Consider the following 16,216-nt stretch of genomic DNA (forward strand, 5'->3'; position numbering starts at 1 on the left):
GTTAACATAACTGTGTCAACCCTTCATTGCAATATCTTTAAATGAACCTGTATTCATAGAATAGAATAGAATAGAATAGAATAGAATAGAATAGAATAGAATAGAATAGAATAGCCTTCATTGTCATTGTGTGTACAATTAAATAAGGAGTGCTATTCCAGTCAGTGCAGCAATATTAACAAAACACCAGTGCTACAGAAATAAGAATAGAGTGAATATAAAATTACAAAACTAAAAATAAGATAAGAATATCATATATATATATATATATATATATATATATATATATATTTTTTTTTTTTTTAATTTTTTTTTTTTTTTAATTTAACAAGGTCACATAAGAATAGAGCTTAGTAGAGTAAAAATAAAACTGGACAAAATATGAACAGATACATTTTATGCAATTTACAGTATTAACAGTTATACAAGTTATAGAAATCACTCTGAAAAAAAAAACCAAACAACTTCTATATAACACGTAATATAGGTAACCTGTGAAATGACATCTTATATGTTGATACCTATACCTGCTGATACAAATATATTAGTGAATTCCTAATCTTTTTTAATAGTTTTTGACCTGACAGATGATGAATGTCTGTTTTAGTTTTGTTTTTTTTGTTTTTTTTATAGGCAGCAGATGGTACTAGTTTTTTTTTGTTAAAAAGTTGGTAAATGCAGGTTGCATGCTCTTCTGTCTGTGTCTTCTTACCTCTTTTTTGACTGGTGTTTCCTCTTTTCATCCGATATCCTCTGTTTTGTATCTCTCATTTCTCATTTCTGTAATGTAAAAACCTTAGCGCCTGTGCTGTTGCTGTCCCAGCTGTGTCTTTTTTTTTTCCACTTTGTGTTCATTATATCTTATTGCGTGTTGTTTTTCTTGCGCCTCAATCTCGGTTTCCTTTGTACCTACTTCTCTTTCTGTCTTTGCTCCATGGAGAGTCTGTGCTGCACCAGTGTAAGTAACTCTGGACTGTCCCTCTGTGCCCGGCTCTCCTTTCCATCTCTTTTCTTTTATCTTACTGCTCTTTTTCTTTTCGGTTTCTCTTCACTGCTTCTGCCTGCTACACTGTCTGTGCTGTGCTTTTTCTACAACATAAGTAAGCTTCTGTATTTGGATATTTAACCCCCTACCAAGATTAAATAAATGATATAAAAAAGCCCAGTGTCAAGAAAATTTTGATATGTTGAGTACTTAATAATTTTCTCACTTAGTCACTGAAAGCTGTGTTACACTGCTGAATGTTTAAGGAAATAGATTGGTTGTGCTATGCTTGGCTCCACTGCACTGCTGTTTTTCATTCAGTGCACTGTCTGTCATCACCACCTTGTAAACACAACATCAGTATGTATCAGAATACTACTGTGCTTAAATTAATAAAAAATTAAAATTAAAATTAATAGGCCAAGATGATTTTATTCTATGAATTTTAATAGTTAATACTTTTTCACATAGAGCTACTTAGAGGAGATGCAACAAATGGCATAGTTTTTCTGTCCTGCATAACCTGCTACAGTTAACTTTGAATTAATTACACAAATACTTTTTTACAACTAGTACAATATGTTATAGATAAAATGTTCAAATTCTCAAACATTTGTTAGACTGCATCAGTTAGAGACAGGGGTGGACTGGGGCAAAAAGCAGCCTGGGAATTTGTACCTGACCAGCCCACTCTCCAGGGGCCATGGATGGGGGGGTAGCAGTCAACTGGAAAAAATGTCATGTCCCATAAAACATTGATATTATTTAAGTTTATGTTACACAAATCAGCCCACAACAAAGTAATTATAGGGTATGTTTGACACACAAACCCTAGGCTATATGCATGTGTAATTCCAACAGATGTGAACAGAACACCAAGTTCCCCCAAAAGCAATAATATTTTACCAAAATACATAATTATGTCTCTGGAAAACCCTTGCATATATGCATGTACACATTATTGAACAGATAATGACACATCTTTGCACCCAAGGTCTTGATTATAACAAATGTTTAACACTTTCAGTGCCATGGGCCGATTAAATCGGCTTTACGAAAACAACCTGTAAAGTGCCACGGGCCGATCAGATCGGCTTTGGAGAACACGCCACATTTGTGTACAAACAAACCATCCACCCCCATTTTTTTCTCACATTTCGATGACGTTCTTTCTGTGTCCCCCTTTTGAGACCAAACAGACGGGAATTTGAGGTCACGCGACCGAATAATATTTTTATATCTTTTTAATGTTTCTTATTCTCCGGTGTTTCATCAGAGGGAGCCCTCCATGCCGGGGGGCGGCTGTGGACTCCGGGGGCTGTGGCGGCGCCTTCTCTCACTGGGGTCCGCTCCTTTCTGGTGGGTGGGGGTCCCAGTTGGCCCTCTCCCACTAGTTGGGATGCGGGGCTGTGTTGCTGGTGCCTGGTCGCCGGGGTCAGCGGCTGCATCCTGGTGCGGATGGCTCCCTGAGACAGCGCCTCCTAAATTGATGTTTTACTTTTACTTGTACATTTTTGTTCTGGTCTACCCGTGCTCAGTCAGTCTTCTTAAGTATGTGTGAGCTTGTGGGTTTGCATGTATATGTGGGTTTGCATGTGTATGTGTGTGTGTGTGTGTGTGCGGGTGAGTGGGTGGGTGTGGGTGGGGGGCGGTACTGATTTTTAAACTGATATGTAAAGCACTTTGTGCTACAGTTTTTAATGTATGAAAAGTGCTATATAAATAAAGATTATTATTATTATTATTATTATTATTATAAATTATGCAAATTACGATCAATAATGAATCGGCTGCGTCCGGTGCGTTTTGGATCTAATCAGCAATCGGTCGGATGTTACCGAGCGGTTTCCTGCAGGATTCTTCAAATATTATAAAAACGACGCGAAATGCTGAAAAACGGCCAAATTCTGTGGCACTTTTAAGGCTTATTAGCCCCTTAACTGTCTGGCACTTAAAGAGTTAATATTTTAATGTTAGTATTTACAAGAAGAATAAGTCACACATTAATAAATAATACACATAATAATAATAATGATAATAATAATAATAATAATAATAATAATAATAATAATAATAATAATAATAATAATACACATAATTCTGAACATACCATCACCTTACAGAGTTAATAATTTTTGCAGCAACTCACTTTTCTCCTCAACGCCATCTATTATTTTGTCATTTTCTAGCATCAGTCTGAGTAGCCATGAGCATGAAAGCTCCAGGTGCTCAGACCATAGCTCTCTGCTGCGATTTAGCCGAGACAGCCCAAACACCAAGTGAAAGGGGGAAAAGGGTGTGACACATCCACATGTACCAAAGTTATCTGACCTGTCACTTGTGAAACTAGCCTATAGAACACTGGAAAACATATTATAGGCCGACCGCTGACCCAACTGCACCAATACACACCCTGTTGTGAGCCACTGGCCACAGCCTTGTGGGCCGTCTAGGAAATGGCAACAGCAGTTATTTTTTTCCCTCTCATTGGCCCACTGACCCAGCAGCCCATCGGGAAAACTCCCAGTACTCCTGAAGGCCAGTCCACCCCTGGTTAGAGATACAGTACTGTGCAAAAGTCCTAGACCAACATTAGGTTTGCTGATTTAGTAAAGTTCTAATGACCGCAGATAAGCATTTCTGGATATATGTGAAGTACAACAATAAAAAGAATAGTTTCAGGTAGTATTTGGTAATATTTAGTGTGACCTCCCTTTACTTAACATGTCTTTAACACTTTTGCTCAGACAGTATTAGATTTATTCCATTAATATTCTGATGATTTATACCAGGTTCCATTTAACACATGTTAGATGTTTCTGTTTGTGCTGCTTCCTGTCATAGGGTCAGGGGTCGCACTAAATAGGCACTTTAACCTTTAGAGTCCATTTAGTTCAGTTTTTTGTGTGTCTTTTAAGACTGTGCACATCTTTCTTATATTTTCTTGTGTCTGAAGAAAAGAGAATGAGAAATAGATATGTATGTAAAAACAGCAAAGCTAAAGATGGTTTAAGACTTTTGCACAGTATACTGTATGTACATTTTATAAGACTGGTAAAATGATAAATAGCTGATATGTGAACAAAAATCTGAGTTTTAATTTCACCTTAAACCTTTCAGTTTCAACTCTCAGTCTCCACCAGCTGTATGAATAGTGTACTGAGGATGCTTTGCCTCACAAGGACAGTTTATTTTTATGAGCAGAAGAACATGCACAGTATAAAAACCTCAAAGCCAATTCAGTCTTTTATTGCTTTAAACTGTACATGACTCTCTGCTCTTCTGTTCAGATGACCCCGAAATCCAAGAGGAAAAGCATTCACAGCAGAATGTTGCGTCCAGTGTCTCGTGCCTTTGGTAAGCAGTTTCTATATTTATGTAATGAGAAGTATTAGAATCAATCAAATGTAATACACATATTCTGTAAAAGAGGCTGGATGATAGTTAAAGCTTCATGTTTTAATCATTCTATTTGAATCATTCTGTTTCATCTTATTTATTCAACCTACAACCTAATGATCTTGGGATCTACAGAAATGGAGTTTGACCTGGATAAGGCCCTGGAGGACGTCCCTGTCCACATTGAAGACACTGCAGGTTCATCTCATACCCCACCTACTCCATCTCAGGGCCTGTCCAAACTGGACCAGCGTCCATCAGGAGGGATGGTGGAACTTCCATCTGAGGAGGAAAAAAAGCTACAGCACTTTACCAAATTACGGCCCAAGAGGAACAAGAAAACACAGTCCAGCAAAGTACCTGTAAGTAACACCAAGCTCACAAAAAAGATTAAAAAATATGTGTTTGCCTTTCTGTTCTAAATGTTATTATTCTATACTGTATTCTATTTTATCTCTATATTAGAACTTGTCTAAACACAGATTGAAATATGCCATGATGCCACAAATATCAGATAAATTATATATCTGATTGTTCAAATATGATGTAGTCTTAAAGTTTTGTTATTTTTTTTCAGCAAATCAACAGTACTCCATCTCAGGATGGGGAGCAGAACGGCCTTATGGGAAGGGTGGATGAAGGTGTGGATGAATTCTTCTCCAAGAAAGTCACCAAGATGGATTCAAAGTAAGAAGAGCACTTGTTTCTCCTTGCAAACAAGGAATATAGCATTTATGTAGAACGGGCACAAGCACATTAGGTACACATTGTAGCCACAAAAACTCATAAATCATAAAATTACATCAAAATGCTATTAAGAAGATAAAATCAAGACCAGCAAAAATTTATCAAAACTCTTTTTTTTTTTTTTAATTTTATTTCAACTTTTGTTTTTAATCAAAATTAAAATAAAAACTAAACAGTATAAATTAAATGAATTATTAATACTTTTTGAAAAAAAGATAATTAGACACGAGTTAAAACTAGTAATAAACAATAAAATGAAAAATAGTTGACTGAAAGTAGACAAATAAAAGATTATAGCAAATGTAAATTCAAACCAAAAAAATCTGTTGAAATAAAGATTAAGACAAAGGAAAGCTCAGATTTAACAAATAAATATACATGTTAAATCTTTTCCTTTTTGTGTGACAATTTTTCCCTAATTTTCCTTAGACGTTCCCTGAAAAGTTCAGAATCTCAGGATGGAGAGAAGAAAAAGAAAGGAGGATTCCTCAACCTTATCAAACGATCCTCCAAATCAGACAAATCAGATAAATCTGATAAATCTGACAAATCTGACAAGTCAGAGAAGAGCCAAGCCACCCCTCCATCCTCCACACCATCCTCAGCTCCAGCTCCCACCATCCCTGAAGAGCCCTCCTCACCAAAGGTGGCAGTAAAGAGCCCAGCACTGGAGCCAAAGTCAAGGTTGAGATCAACGGCTTTTAATGCAAGAATTCAGAACAAGAACCTACAGTAAATCTCAGTTTCATTGCCATTTCTTGTCTTCACTGCAGAGATGCCTCTAGTCGCTCCCAGCCCACAGACTACAGCAGCAGCTCCGACCGGTCAGAAGAGCTGAGGACACCGGACTCCATAGATGAGCCATGGGAGGGTTCAGACGGGAGGGGCAGCCCCCAGGGAGGAAAACGCTACCCGGGTGTACAGATGATGGGCAGCGGCCTCCTGGCAGAGATGAAAGCCAAGCAGGAGAGGAGAGCACACAAGGTAAAGGAAAAATGATACAACATGACTGCAACACAGTGCAAAAGAGAATTTAATGCATGGTCTCATGCATTGATGATGATTGATCATTTATTTTGAGCGTGTGAAGTTAAAAAACAATAAAGAAAAAAAATTTAAAAAGCACACAAAAAGAACTTAATGAATGTATAAAATTTACAAATGTAAATAGAGGAAAATAATAGAAAAAATTGTAAATATATGTGTATAGATATATAACCACATACAGAGATCTGTGTTCATACATACATGGAAATCTGTTTACATATTAGAAGAATCTATCGTATGAACTACATATATTTCCCTGGAAAGGAGTGCGAAGAATTGCAACCTCATGGGGAAAAAGTAGAACGTACCTCATGTTTTAGAAAAGACATATACTACATCGGCATCACATTGTTGCATTTTAATTTCCAAAGCACTCTGTGGTGATGTTTAAAGGATTTATTAATCTTTACAAAGGATGTTCTCAAATTTGATGTTAGCTGCAAAGTTAAATGTGGGCATAATGACATTTTTGATATTAGCAACAAAAAGCTTAGTAAATATTTAACAATGGCATAATAGATCAGTTAATTAAACTGGTGTGTCTCTGTAAGGCTGTTCTAAACAATTATAACTCTTAAAACTTATGTTAGCTTTCTTAGGTTGCATATAATCCCTTTTCAGTTTTTTTTAAATCCAACAATATGTTTATGATGTTCTTACACTTGCCATGTCATAATAACACATAACATTAGATCATGTTATAACTGCTATAAGGGCCTCATCATCTATTAACAGTTATTACAAGCACATTTGCGTTACATATTCCCCACTTTTCCAACACAAAGGATGAAAATGGTCAAATTTTTTTCTATTACTGCCAAAAATGTTAATTGCTTTCCCAAGACAAGGTGAAGATTCATTATAAACGTGTTTCTGGTCTTCTGAGTCACAGTATGGCGGGTTGAGGTGAGCAGTACTTGATGCTTCTTTAAATAACTGGGATAAAACGCTGTAGGAGTTCAATCTCCACTTGTCAGATCTGTTTGGTTCAACACTGTCTAACTGAGGATTCCAGCTGGAAGACACAGAAAATAGCATTCACACATGTACACACACATTCAGCTGAGACTTGTGTATATCTTCAGGCAAGTCATTGGACCTGTCAACATGTTGATATAAAAACACAAGCAACCCTGAATGCACTAGACGACACGGAAAGGAGTGAAGTGGAAAATATAGACACACAAACAATAACTATGTGTACTCTTAGTGTGTGCTCATCCATCTTCAATGGGAGTTGTTTTTGTGTGTTTACTAGATGTACAGTGTAATCGGTCAACTATTCTCTTTTCTGCGAACTGTGTATGTGTACGCGCTGTAAGAGGTTTATGGTGTTTGCAGCATTAGGTATTTTTTTCAGAGGCCCTAAAGCTTCCCCGGCCATCTGCTTGTTCTGGCCGGCATCCAGGTGTGTGTTAGTGTGTGCTTGTGGATATACTGTATGTGAATGTGGATGCAGGTTAAATGAAAAGAGCTATTGAGGAGGCAGGTCGTTAATGTAAAGGTTGGGTGTGTGAGCCCAACTGTACATCTAGGATTTTCTTTAACAAAAGCGCCCCCTTCTGGTAAACAACTGGCCTGCATCACTGAAAACAGGCGTTACAGAACTTCAAATATCCTCTCGAGACCCAGCAATGCATTTTTGTCCTCTGGAGGGGCTAAGAGTTGTACAGCTTTACTTAAAAAAAAAAAAAAAAAAAAAAAAAAAAAAATTTAAATGTATCTGAAAAATCTGTTGTTGTTGTTGTAACGGTTTCCAATCAAGACAATTATTTAATGTGAAAAAGCCAAAACTTCTACTTTCCCTGGTCTCAGGAGGATATAAATATTTTCTAAAATACTCAAGTTTTTGCATGGCATTGTCTGTATCTGTATAAAAGTGTAACTGAATGTCTTGTGCACAAAAGCTATTATTCCCTGTTTTTTGGAGTTATTATAGTACCTGATTTGTTAAAAATAAGGTGTTTTTTTCACTCACCATCAATGGTGACCACAAAGTGAGTTCACCACTCAAAAATTTCTGATTATTTTACTCAGTGTTTACTGTTCTGGAGAGTTTACATTTAACATCCAGGGATCCATGCCAAGCTACCATGTTAAAAGACACAGCTTTCTATTATATTCTTGCATACGACTTAAAAAATTCTCAGACTCACCCCAAAGTCCTTCAATTCCCTTAAGATATAACCTCTGCACTATCAGTAAAATTGAGGTAACAATCTATGTAGGTGCCCAAATATTTACATTTTCAACAAGTTTGAAAATGTTAAAGGTGTTTTAATTAACCCAAAAAAGAAAATTGGTATACAGAAGCCATAATCATGTTCTGGGCCCATAAAAGAGGACAAATAAACAGAACTGAACTCGGGCCAAATCAAAGTAATGTAAGAAACCAACTGACTGAACACAAAGACACTGAAGAGAACTAAAGTGAACAGAGGAGGTTCTATATGCAGGGCCATCAGTCCAGTTAAACACAGAACAGAACGACAGAAACGACTAACACTGACTAACTACTAAATAAATAACAAGATAGTTAGTCATAAGCACACCAAAAAACTTGTTGAGGCCCAAAGAAACATCCAAACAAACTTAAGCATTAACAAACAACAAAAGTAAATCTAAACCAAGTCAGTCCAAATCCCTCTGTCTTTATGGTGTTTTAGTATGGGCTCTTTGGCGTTTCCTCCATTTATACAGACTGCACCCTCGAGCCCATCTTTTACTCACACAGTAACAGGAACAAGAATTAAGATATAACAAATTAACTTAATTAATTTTGCATATATTAAACTGTAATGTTAAATTTATAAAATTTGAATATAAAGTATGAAATTAAGCACTATGTGAATTATATGCCATTGTTTTTGTTTTGTGCAATATGAGCTTAAACTGCTAAATTATAACATAAATTAAAGTTGTGTGGCTACAAGTGCGGTCATCACAGTGATCATACAATTCCATATTTATTTATTCCATTTTTACATTTTTCTTCTGTAGTCTTCCAGCCCTGACAGACCTGACAGCAACGCAACAGGTAAGCCGTCAAGATAATATTTAATGAAAGATGGTAAAATGCATTTGTTTGCTTCAAGTGAACTAATATAATTCATGTGTAATAGCGACAATGGGATATTTATAATATAATTCATGTGCAAACCTTAATCAGTTTTTGCTTGGTGGCTGCCTTGGACCTGTTTTTGTTTATATGTGTGCACTATGTGTTGTTGCTTGTTTCTCTTTTTGTATGTCTGACTTCAGTTATGGTATTATTTTATTTGTAAGTTGTTGTTTTTTTTTGTTTTGTTTTTTTTTACCTGCCATTTGGGACTCGAGATGCAAGTTAGTTTATCTCTTGTATTTACGTGTAAATGCTCATTAATACGAACTGTCCCATTTTAAAAAATAAATAAATAAATCATTCATTCATTCATTCATTCAGTTGTTTGTGGTTGTGTGCTTTATCCACAGCCAAACCCCAGCCCCCCACTCCAGAAAACAGGTCTCCCAGTGGCGCCATCAATAAACCCGACCCTCTTACTGCATCTCCAGAGAAGACCCTGCCTCGTGGCGAGACCAAGCCTGAAACGGTCCCTCGTCTCAGGGGTACCTCCTCTTCCAGCTCCCATGGTGGACCCTTAAGTCCCAAACCCCCAGTGCCCCAGGGAGCGAAGCCCGCCCTGGCTGCCCGACCGACCATCCCTCAGAAACCAAGGACCGGCAGCACCAGCAGGAGCATAGGTACACACACAGCAACAGGAAGAGTGTGTTTCACTGGAAAAATATAATTTGTCTGTGTTAAAGCAAAGACAGCCTGGTCACATGAGGTTTAATTTGGGGCCAAATAAATGTACATTTTGAACAGATTTCATCAAGAAGCATGTTTTTGTTAGTACTGAACATTTATACTCTTCTTTTAATTGTATTTATAACACTAAACATAGCATGGTACTCTACATTCTGTTTATTGTGCTGATGAAAAGGGAAAGTTGTGTTTTATCAAAGTATATATCAAAATAACTGTTCGATTACACACCTCCTCACCTTCAACACAAATTGCACTACTACCGTTATTGTAAATAGATTTGATTTATATCTATTAAATTCTATATTGTAGTTTGTCTTCTTTTTCTATTCTTACCTCTTTTTAATTGGAAGCATTTAAATAGTAAGGTGAGAGAGAAACAGTATCTCAATTCTGTGCATGTTCTGTACATCTAGCAAATTAACAATAAAAAAATCTTTGAGTCTCTTGAAAACTCATAATATAAGGTAAAGTAAAATTGTTAAAGAATGTTCTCTCATGATTTTCAGGTGTGTCAATATATAATTGAGGGACTTTTGAAGTCCATGGGATATATCTTGCATACATCTTTATTAAAAGTAAAAAAAACAAAACAGTTCTTTATGTTCATCATGATCATGTCTTTAAAAATTCCATAATTATTTAATTGCAGAAACAATCACTCATGAATAAATGATTAATAAATAATTAATAAATGACTAGGTATACAAAAATGTCAACTAAATAACCATCTGAATTTAATAACAACCGCCATCTAATTGGCGAAACAATAATAAAATGAGCTTATTCAAAGATGGTTTTGATTGTGTTCTTTTTATTAAGTTAAGATAATCATGACAGATATTTCTTTTTTTGCAATATATCAAATTTTATTTTGAAAATAACAAATTGTATCTGTGTCCGAGAAATGACTTTCAACTAAGTTACCCATTACAAACACACCTCTGAAGGAAGTGTGTTAATTCCAAATCACATGACCTGCTCCACATGATGTCATTTCCTCCTGAAGAAAACACCAGCAAGACTCCAACATATGTTCTGTCTTAGTTATTTAATACAAAGTAGTGTGAGTCAAGTGTGTATTTATTGCACTTTTATGCCAACAGTGTCACTACAATATTTTTTATAAATAAAATTTTCAATTGTATCTATAATATTTAGATGAATCTGTCTGTACAAATGCCATGTGGTGTTATGGTTATGTTGATTTTTAGGTCTGAAAACAGCAAAAATGTCAACTATACCTGTCAACTATGTTACTCTGTAAAGGGAACTCAAAAAGTCCCTCAATTATATATTGACCCAGTTAAAGATGAGGCCTCTCAATCATGAACAGAGCTGGGTTGTAATAGTTTGTTGTCATTAAAAATGGGTTAAAAGAGTAAATCCTGGGTAATACTGCTATAATCATCAGTCTGTATTTTTTTTACCTAAATGTAATGTTTTCTGATAATCTTTCTGTCAGATGAGAGCGCTGATTCCCCCAGCAGTGGCAGTGTATCCCCTAAAGTCACAGTTCTGCCTCCCACACTGAAGAGGGCGACGTCAGAGAAGGACAAAGAGGGTTCGACCGGTCAGCAGCCCGGAGGGTCGGTCAACAAACCCACTCAGGAAGGTGGGTGGACGTCTGTTACCTGTTGATATACTGTGATTTTTTTAGTTGGGAGTAGATTCCTCTATGGTGCGTGTTGGATGTTGCTGTCAGATCTTTTCCCCATTATCTGACATGAATGCGTCGTTCCCATGTGACCAGACTGCTGTCCGTCTAAACGATAAAATGAGAGACTGAGAGATTTGGGTCACAACCATCACTCATTTCCACTGCGTTTCATTTGGGGTGTGTTACAGTATGTGACAGGCTTCCAGGCAGACGACACATATCCACACTGTTTTTTTTGGTGACACACATCTGAATTATGTTCACAGGCAAAATTCATATCACACAATGAGCTGATGACTTCCAGACAGCAGCAGAAAAATATGGTGTTTTTAATTATGGATTTTGTTTGATATGTAAGAGATGAAAAAGCAGGAGCAGACATGTAATGACACATTATGTAAAAACACCATATTTGATCAAATGTAGTCAATTTTCACTTCATTATGTACAACATGCACATTTAAAAGTCAACCTGAAAACTACATAATATAAATGTCCCTGCGTTTTCCAATAAATTATTACATATTGCGTTGATGACTATAACTTGTTTGCACTTCTTTTGGCAAAAATTTGAGTATATTTTTTTAACAATAAAACTAACTTAACTTGACATCAACTTTATTTATACTATATTTACTTTATAAGATAAATATGATATTGGTAATGTTTTCATGTGGCTCTTTAGACATCAGACCAATTCAGTGTTTGAGAAGTTTAATTTAGACAAAAAAAAAAGAAAAGACAGGAGAAAAATCCAGGCACTCAGATAAAAAATGTTGAACAGAAGAAAGGAAATATAAACAGCCTTTATTTACACGGCTATTGTCTTTAACAAAACCTCTAAAACACCAACATGTTTCAACCCACTCCTGAATTATTTATTTATTTGTTTGCTATTATTATTATTATTATTATTATTTTTATTATTATTATTATTTTATTTATTTATTTTTTTTTATTTCAAATATCAAAAAACCAAAAAACAACAAGAAAAAAAGTTACAAAAAAAAACATTTGATGAGGAGTGGGATGAAGTACAAGTTGTATACTCTGGCATCCTTACCCCATCTGATGAATATGGTTAGACATGTAAACAAAGGCTTTTTTATTATTTCCTTCTTTGTTTTAAACATTTTTGACCATTTAGTGCCTGGATTTTTCTTCACCTTGTCCAAATGCACCTGAAAAACAGTGACTCTGCGACTCAGAAAAGAGCAGCTATTCAGTCTTTGCTTTTTTTTGATTTAGCTCTATTGATTAAAAAAAATTTTTTATCAATTGAGCTCTCATTGGCTGCCGTTCTGTGACACTGTGCTCCCATTGGCTGACGTCCTGTGATTCTGCGCTCTCATTGGCGCTGCGCTCTCATTGGCTGTCGTCCTGTGACGCTGCGCTCTCATTGGCTGACGTCCTGTGACGCTGCGCTCTCATTGGTGCTGCGCTCTCATTGGCTGACGTCCTGTGATGCTGCGCTCTCATTGGCTGACGTTCATTGACGCTGCGCTCTCATTGGCTGACATTCTGGGTAGCTCTCTCTCTCTCCCACTCTCTTTCTCTTTCTCTTTCTCTCTCTCTCTCTCTCTCTCTCTGTCAGGTGACATGTTTAATGCAGGTTGTATGTTTGATGTTTACATGTTAAAATTTGAATGTTTCTGCCAACAGAAAGTACATTGTGCCTATTATTTTTTATTCATGTATTTTCAAAAGACAACTTTGTTAAATTATTTCAGTTAGTGTGTAAGTACTTTTTGAACATTTTGAGGACAATTTCAACAATATCGCGATAATAATGATAACTGTGATAATTTTGGTCACAATAATCGTGATATTAAATTTTGATATTGTTACATCCCTTATACATATATATATATATATATATATATATATATATATATATATATATATACACACACACACACACACAAACAGCATGTTCAAAGAATAGAAACACTGTGGTTAGTTTTTTATATACTCATTCTTTATACTGTTTAACATTTTCGTTATAAAAAGTCTTCCTGCAATGGGTAATATCCACAACTAGCATGTTGACCTGTGGGGATCCACAGTTCTAGATATGGTAGTTTTTATGCTGTTGTGTATTCCTGCATGCTGTACCTCATTTGTCCAGCAGTCACCGCCAAAGTGTTCTGGCCCTAGTAACATGATTGTAAAGCTATTGTATTCCAAAATTACTAATGTCTTCTAAAATACTGGTCCTATCAACTTGCCGTTTTTGCTACTGTCTTCCTTGACCAAAAATACATAAGTATGCCAACCTGCAGCAGTCAGCTTTTTCTGGATTTTTTGTGAATCCCCAGACACACACACATGCACACACATTGAGGCCACTTTGGCTTTTATAATATAGATATGTTATAATTTACTAAGAAATGGGGGGAAATTATTACATATTCTATCTATTTGTCACTGAATGTGGTAGATTATTACACAAGGTGGCTGTGAACATTCATCAGATGTTTTTCAGTCATTACATAAAGCTGTGTTTTTACTAAATGTGTTCACTGCAGGACCTAAGACAGTAGCATTCATCCTTTTTTTGTTAATTGAAAAGCTATATCTGCTACCTCAGTATTTTAACTCTTATTTTCCTCTCTGTTTCAGTGAAGACGGCGTCAGACTCTGTTCAGAGACCCAGCCCTCTACGCACTAACTCTGAGGACCACGGCCCCTTCAAGAACAAGGACCAGTCCATGAAACCTGACAAAGACAAGGGAGCAAAGAAGTCCTCGGAATCCGGAGAGGAGGCAGATAATGAGATCATTTTAATATAACTAGGGCAAATTTAAAGCAAAAACCTGCTGGCAAGCCTCACCTTCTCCTTCAGAAAAGCAAATAATGGGAAATTTAACAGTTTTTCATCTTTGCAAGAAGTTTCACTTGATGTCAAGTATGTACGAGATCCTCTAGTGTCAGGTAATTGTAAGTTTCAGAATAAATCAAATTTGATAATGATGTTAATTGACCGTTTTTGGAGACTCATAGCAAACAAACTGCTTAATTTCCTAAGAGCTTCCTTCCTGTTCAGCGTTTCCAGTATCAACTTCAACACATCTCTGAAAAATTCATGCCTCAAAAAAAAAAAAAAAAAAAAAAAAAGAAAGCATTCTCTGAAGTTAAAACAGTGCATTTCAGCAGATGTTTGTAAACCAATGAGACGTGACGCTTCAGGACCCAGTTGACTATCAGTGTAGATCTAAAACCACAGTCATGTACTAATAATCTGTCTTGTCGCTATTTGTCACAGTAGCTTATCTCCCAGGGACCAAACACTCAACAACCACACCTGTATCACAGTACTGTACTTCAAACCTAAAATACATACATACATTTTTCTCAACATATTTGTATAGATTTTTCTCTCCACTATTTTTAGGACGTGTAAGTTAACCTTTATTTTCACCGGACTTCAGAGGTTACTGAATCCATTATGCAATTCATCTTTTTTACTGGAATATACAGGTTCCGCTGAGAATCTCAGCACCAACAAATGTCAGAAATCCGTATGTAGTGTGTTCTTGCAGGACAGTGAGTTATACAGAGGGGATTAACTGGACTCTTTACTGAGAAACAAAAGACAAATCCCCCCCCCCCATTCCCCCCCGGTCCTCAAACATGCCCACCGGACTCAAGTTTCCCTGTGTGAGGGAGTTGGAGTGACCATATGAAGTGTTTGTGCTTTGAGAGGACTGTGGTGCACTTTAACGTCAGTAATACTTAATCATTAAGGCTTCAGCACTGTTAACTAACACTACATGTGTCCAGACACTGTGGAAAAGGATCTGTCTGTCTTTTAAGTTCAAGATAGATCCACTGTAAATATTTCAGCTCAGATTTTCTTGTCGTTTCCGTCACCTGAAGTTCTGGGTGAATTTACCAAGAGGAAACAAGTATTAAGATAAGGTTTTAGCATGCAGTGTTTGTCCAATATATAGTTTGTGGCTTGCTCTTAAAAGCAGATGGGTCCTCACTTCTAATAAATACTAACATCTTGCATTTCTGAAAAGCCCTCTGATGCGCTAGTAGTTCGATGAAAGCAAGGAACATACTCAAAAAAAAAAACAAAAACATCAAATATTCACAGTGACACGTGAGTTCCTATCGCGTGGATCTGTCACTGTGTTTCCCGTTTTAGGAGCTTGTACGGGAGTGAGTTTGTTCTTTGTGTGAAAGCAGGACACTGAGGTAACTCCAGCCTTCAAACTACTTTTCCACCTCAGAATCTCCTAAAAAAAAAAAAAAAAAAAAGAAAAAGAAAAAAAGAAAAATCTCCTTCAGGGCTTTCAAATCCAGTTTACTTTCACTTCTTTCAATTCAGGACATTTATTCTTTATTCCAACCAGAAGAAACTCACAGCAACAGTCAGCAATCTACCTACGTCTGTTAAAAATAATAATAATAGTGGTTAAAAATAATAGAGAATACAGTGCCTGAAGTGAAAGTGAACTAATGGTTACTGTTTTCTGACCGAATGGACCTCTGGGCTTTTCTGTATACTCTGTTTTTAAGACCTGAATACTTTACCAAAACAACACAGGTCCCATAGATTCCTTTT

At 36.3% G+C, this 16,216-nt stretch overlaps 1 protein-coding gene across 4 annotated transcripts in view; it reads left to right on the top strand.

The window, feature by feature from the left end:
• LOC115435362 (F-actin-uncapping protein LRRC16A-like) overlaps positions 1-15,949 on the top strand; it is a 91,558-nt gene extending 75,609 nt beyond the window's left edge. For 2 of the 4 annotated variants that reach the window (XM_030157715.1, XM_030157716.1), the window contains 10 exons: positions 941-958; positions 4,276-4,342; positions 4,520-4,746; positions 4,962-5,071; positions 5,561-5,815; positions 5,905-6,115; positions 9,179-9,215; positions 9,650-9,919; positions 11,449-11,598; positions 14,266-15,949. In XM_030157715.1, coding sequence (XP_030013575.1) covers positions 941-958; positions 4,276-4,342; positions 4,520-4,746; positions 4,962-5,071; positions 5,561-5,815; positions 5,905-6,115; positions 9,179-9,215; positions 9,650-9,919; positions 11,449-11,598; positions 14,266-14,435 — 1,515 coding nt within the window. In that variant the 3' untranslated portion in view covers positions 14,436-15,949. The remainder of the gene's footprint in view (positions 1-940; positions 959-4,275; positions 4,343-4,519; positions 4,747-4,961; positions 5,072-5,560; positions 5,816-5,904; positions 6,116-9,178; positions 9,216-9,649; positions 9,920-11,448; positions 11,599-14,265) is intronic. The other 2 variants (XM_030157717.1, XM_030157718.1) reach the window with 1 other exon arrangement.
• Positions 15,950-16,216: the final 267 nt, after the last annotated feature.

This window comes from Sphaeramia orbicularis, chromosome 16, assembly GCF_902148855.1.
Source record: "Sphaeramia orbicularis chromosome 16, fSphaOr1.1, whole genome shotgun sequence".
Lineage (NCBI taxonomy): Eukaryota > Metazoa > Chordata > Actinopteri > Kurtiformes > Apogonidae > Sphaeramia > Sphaeramia orbicularis.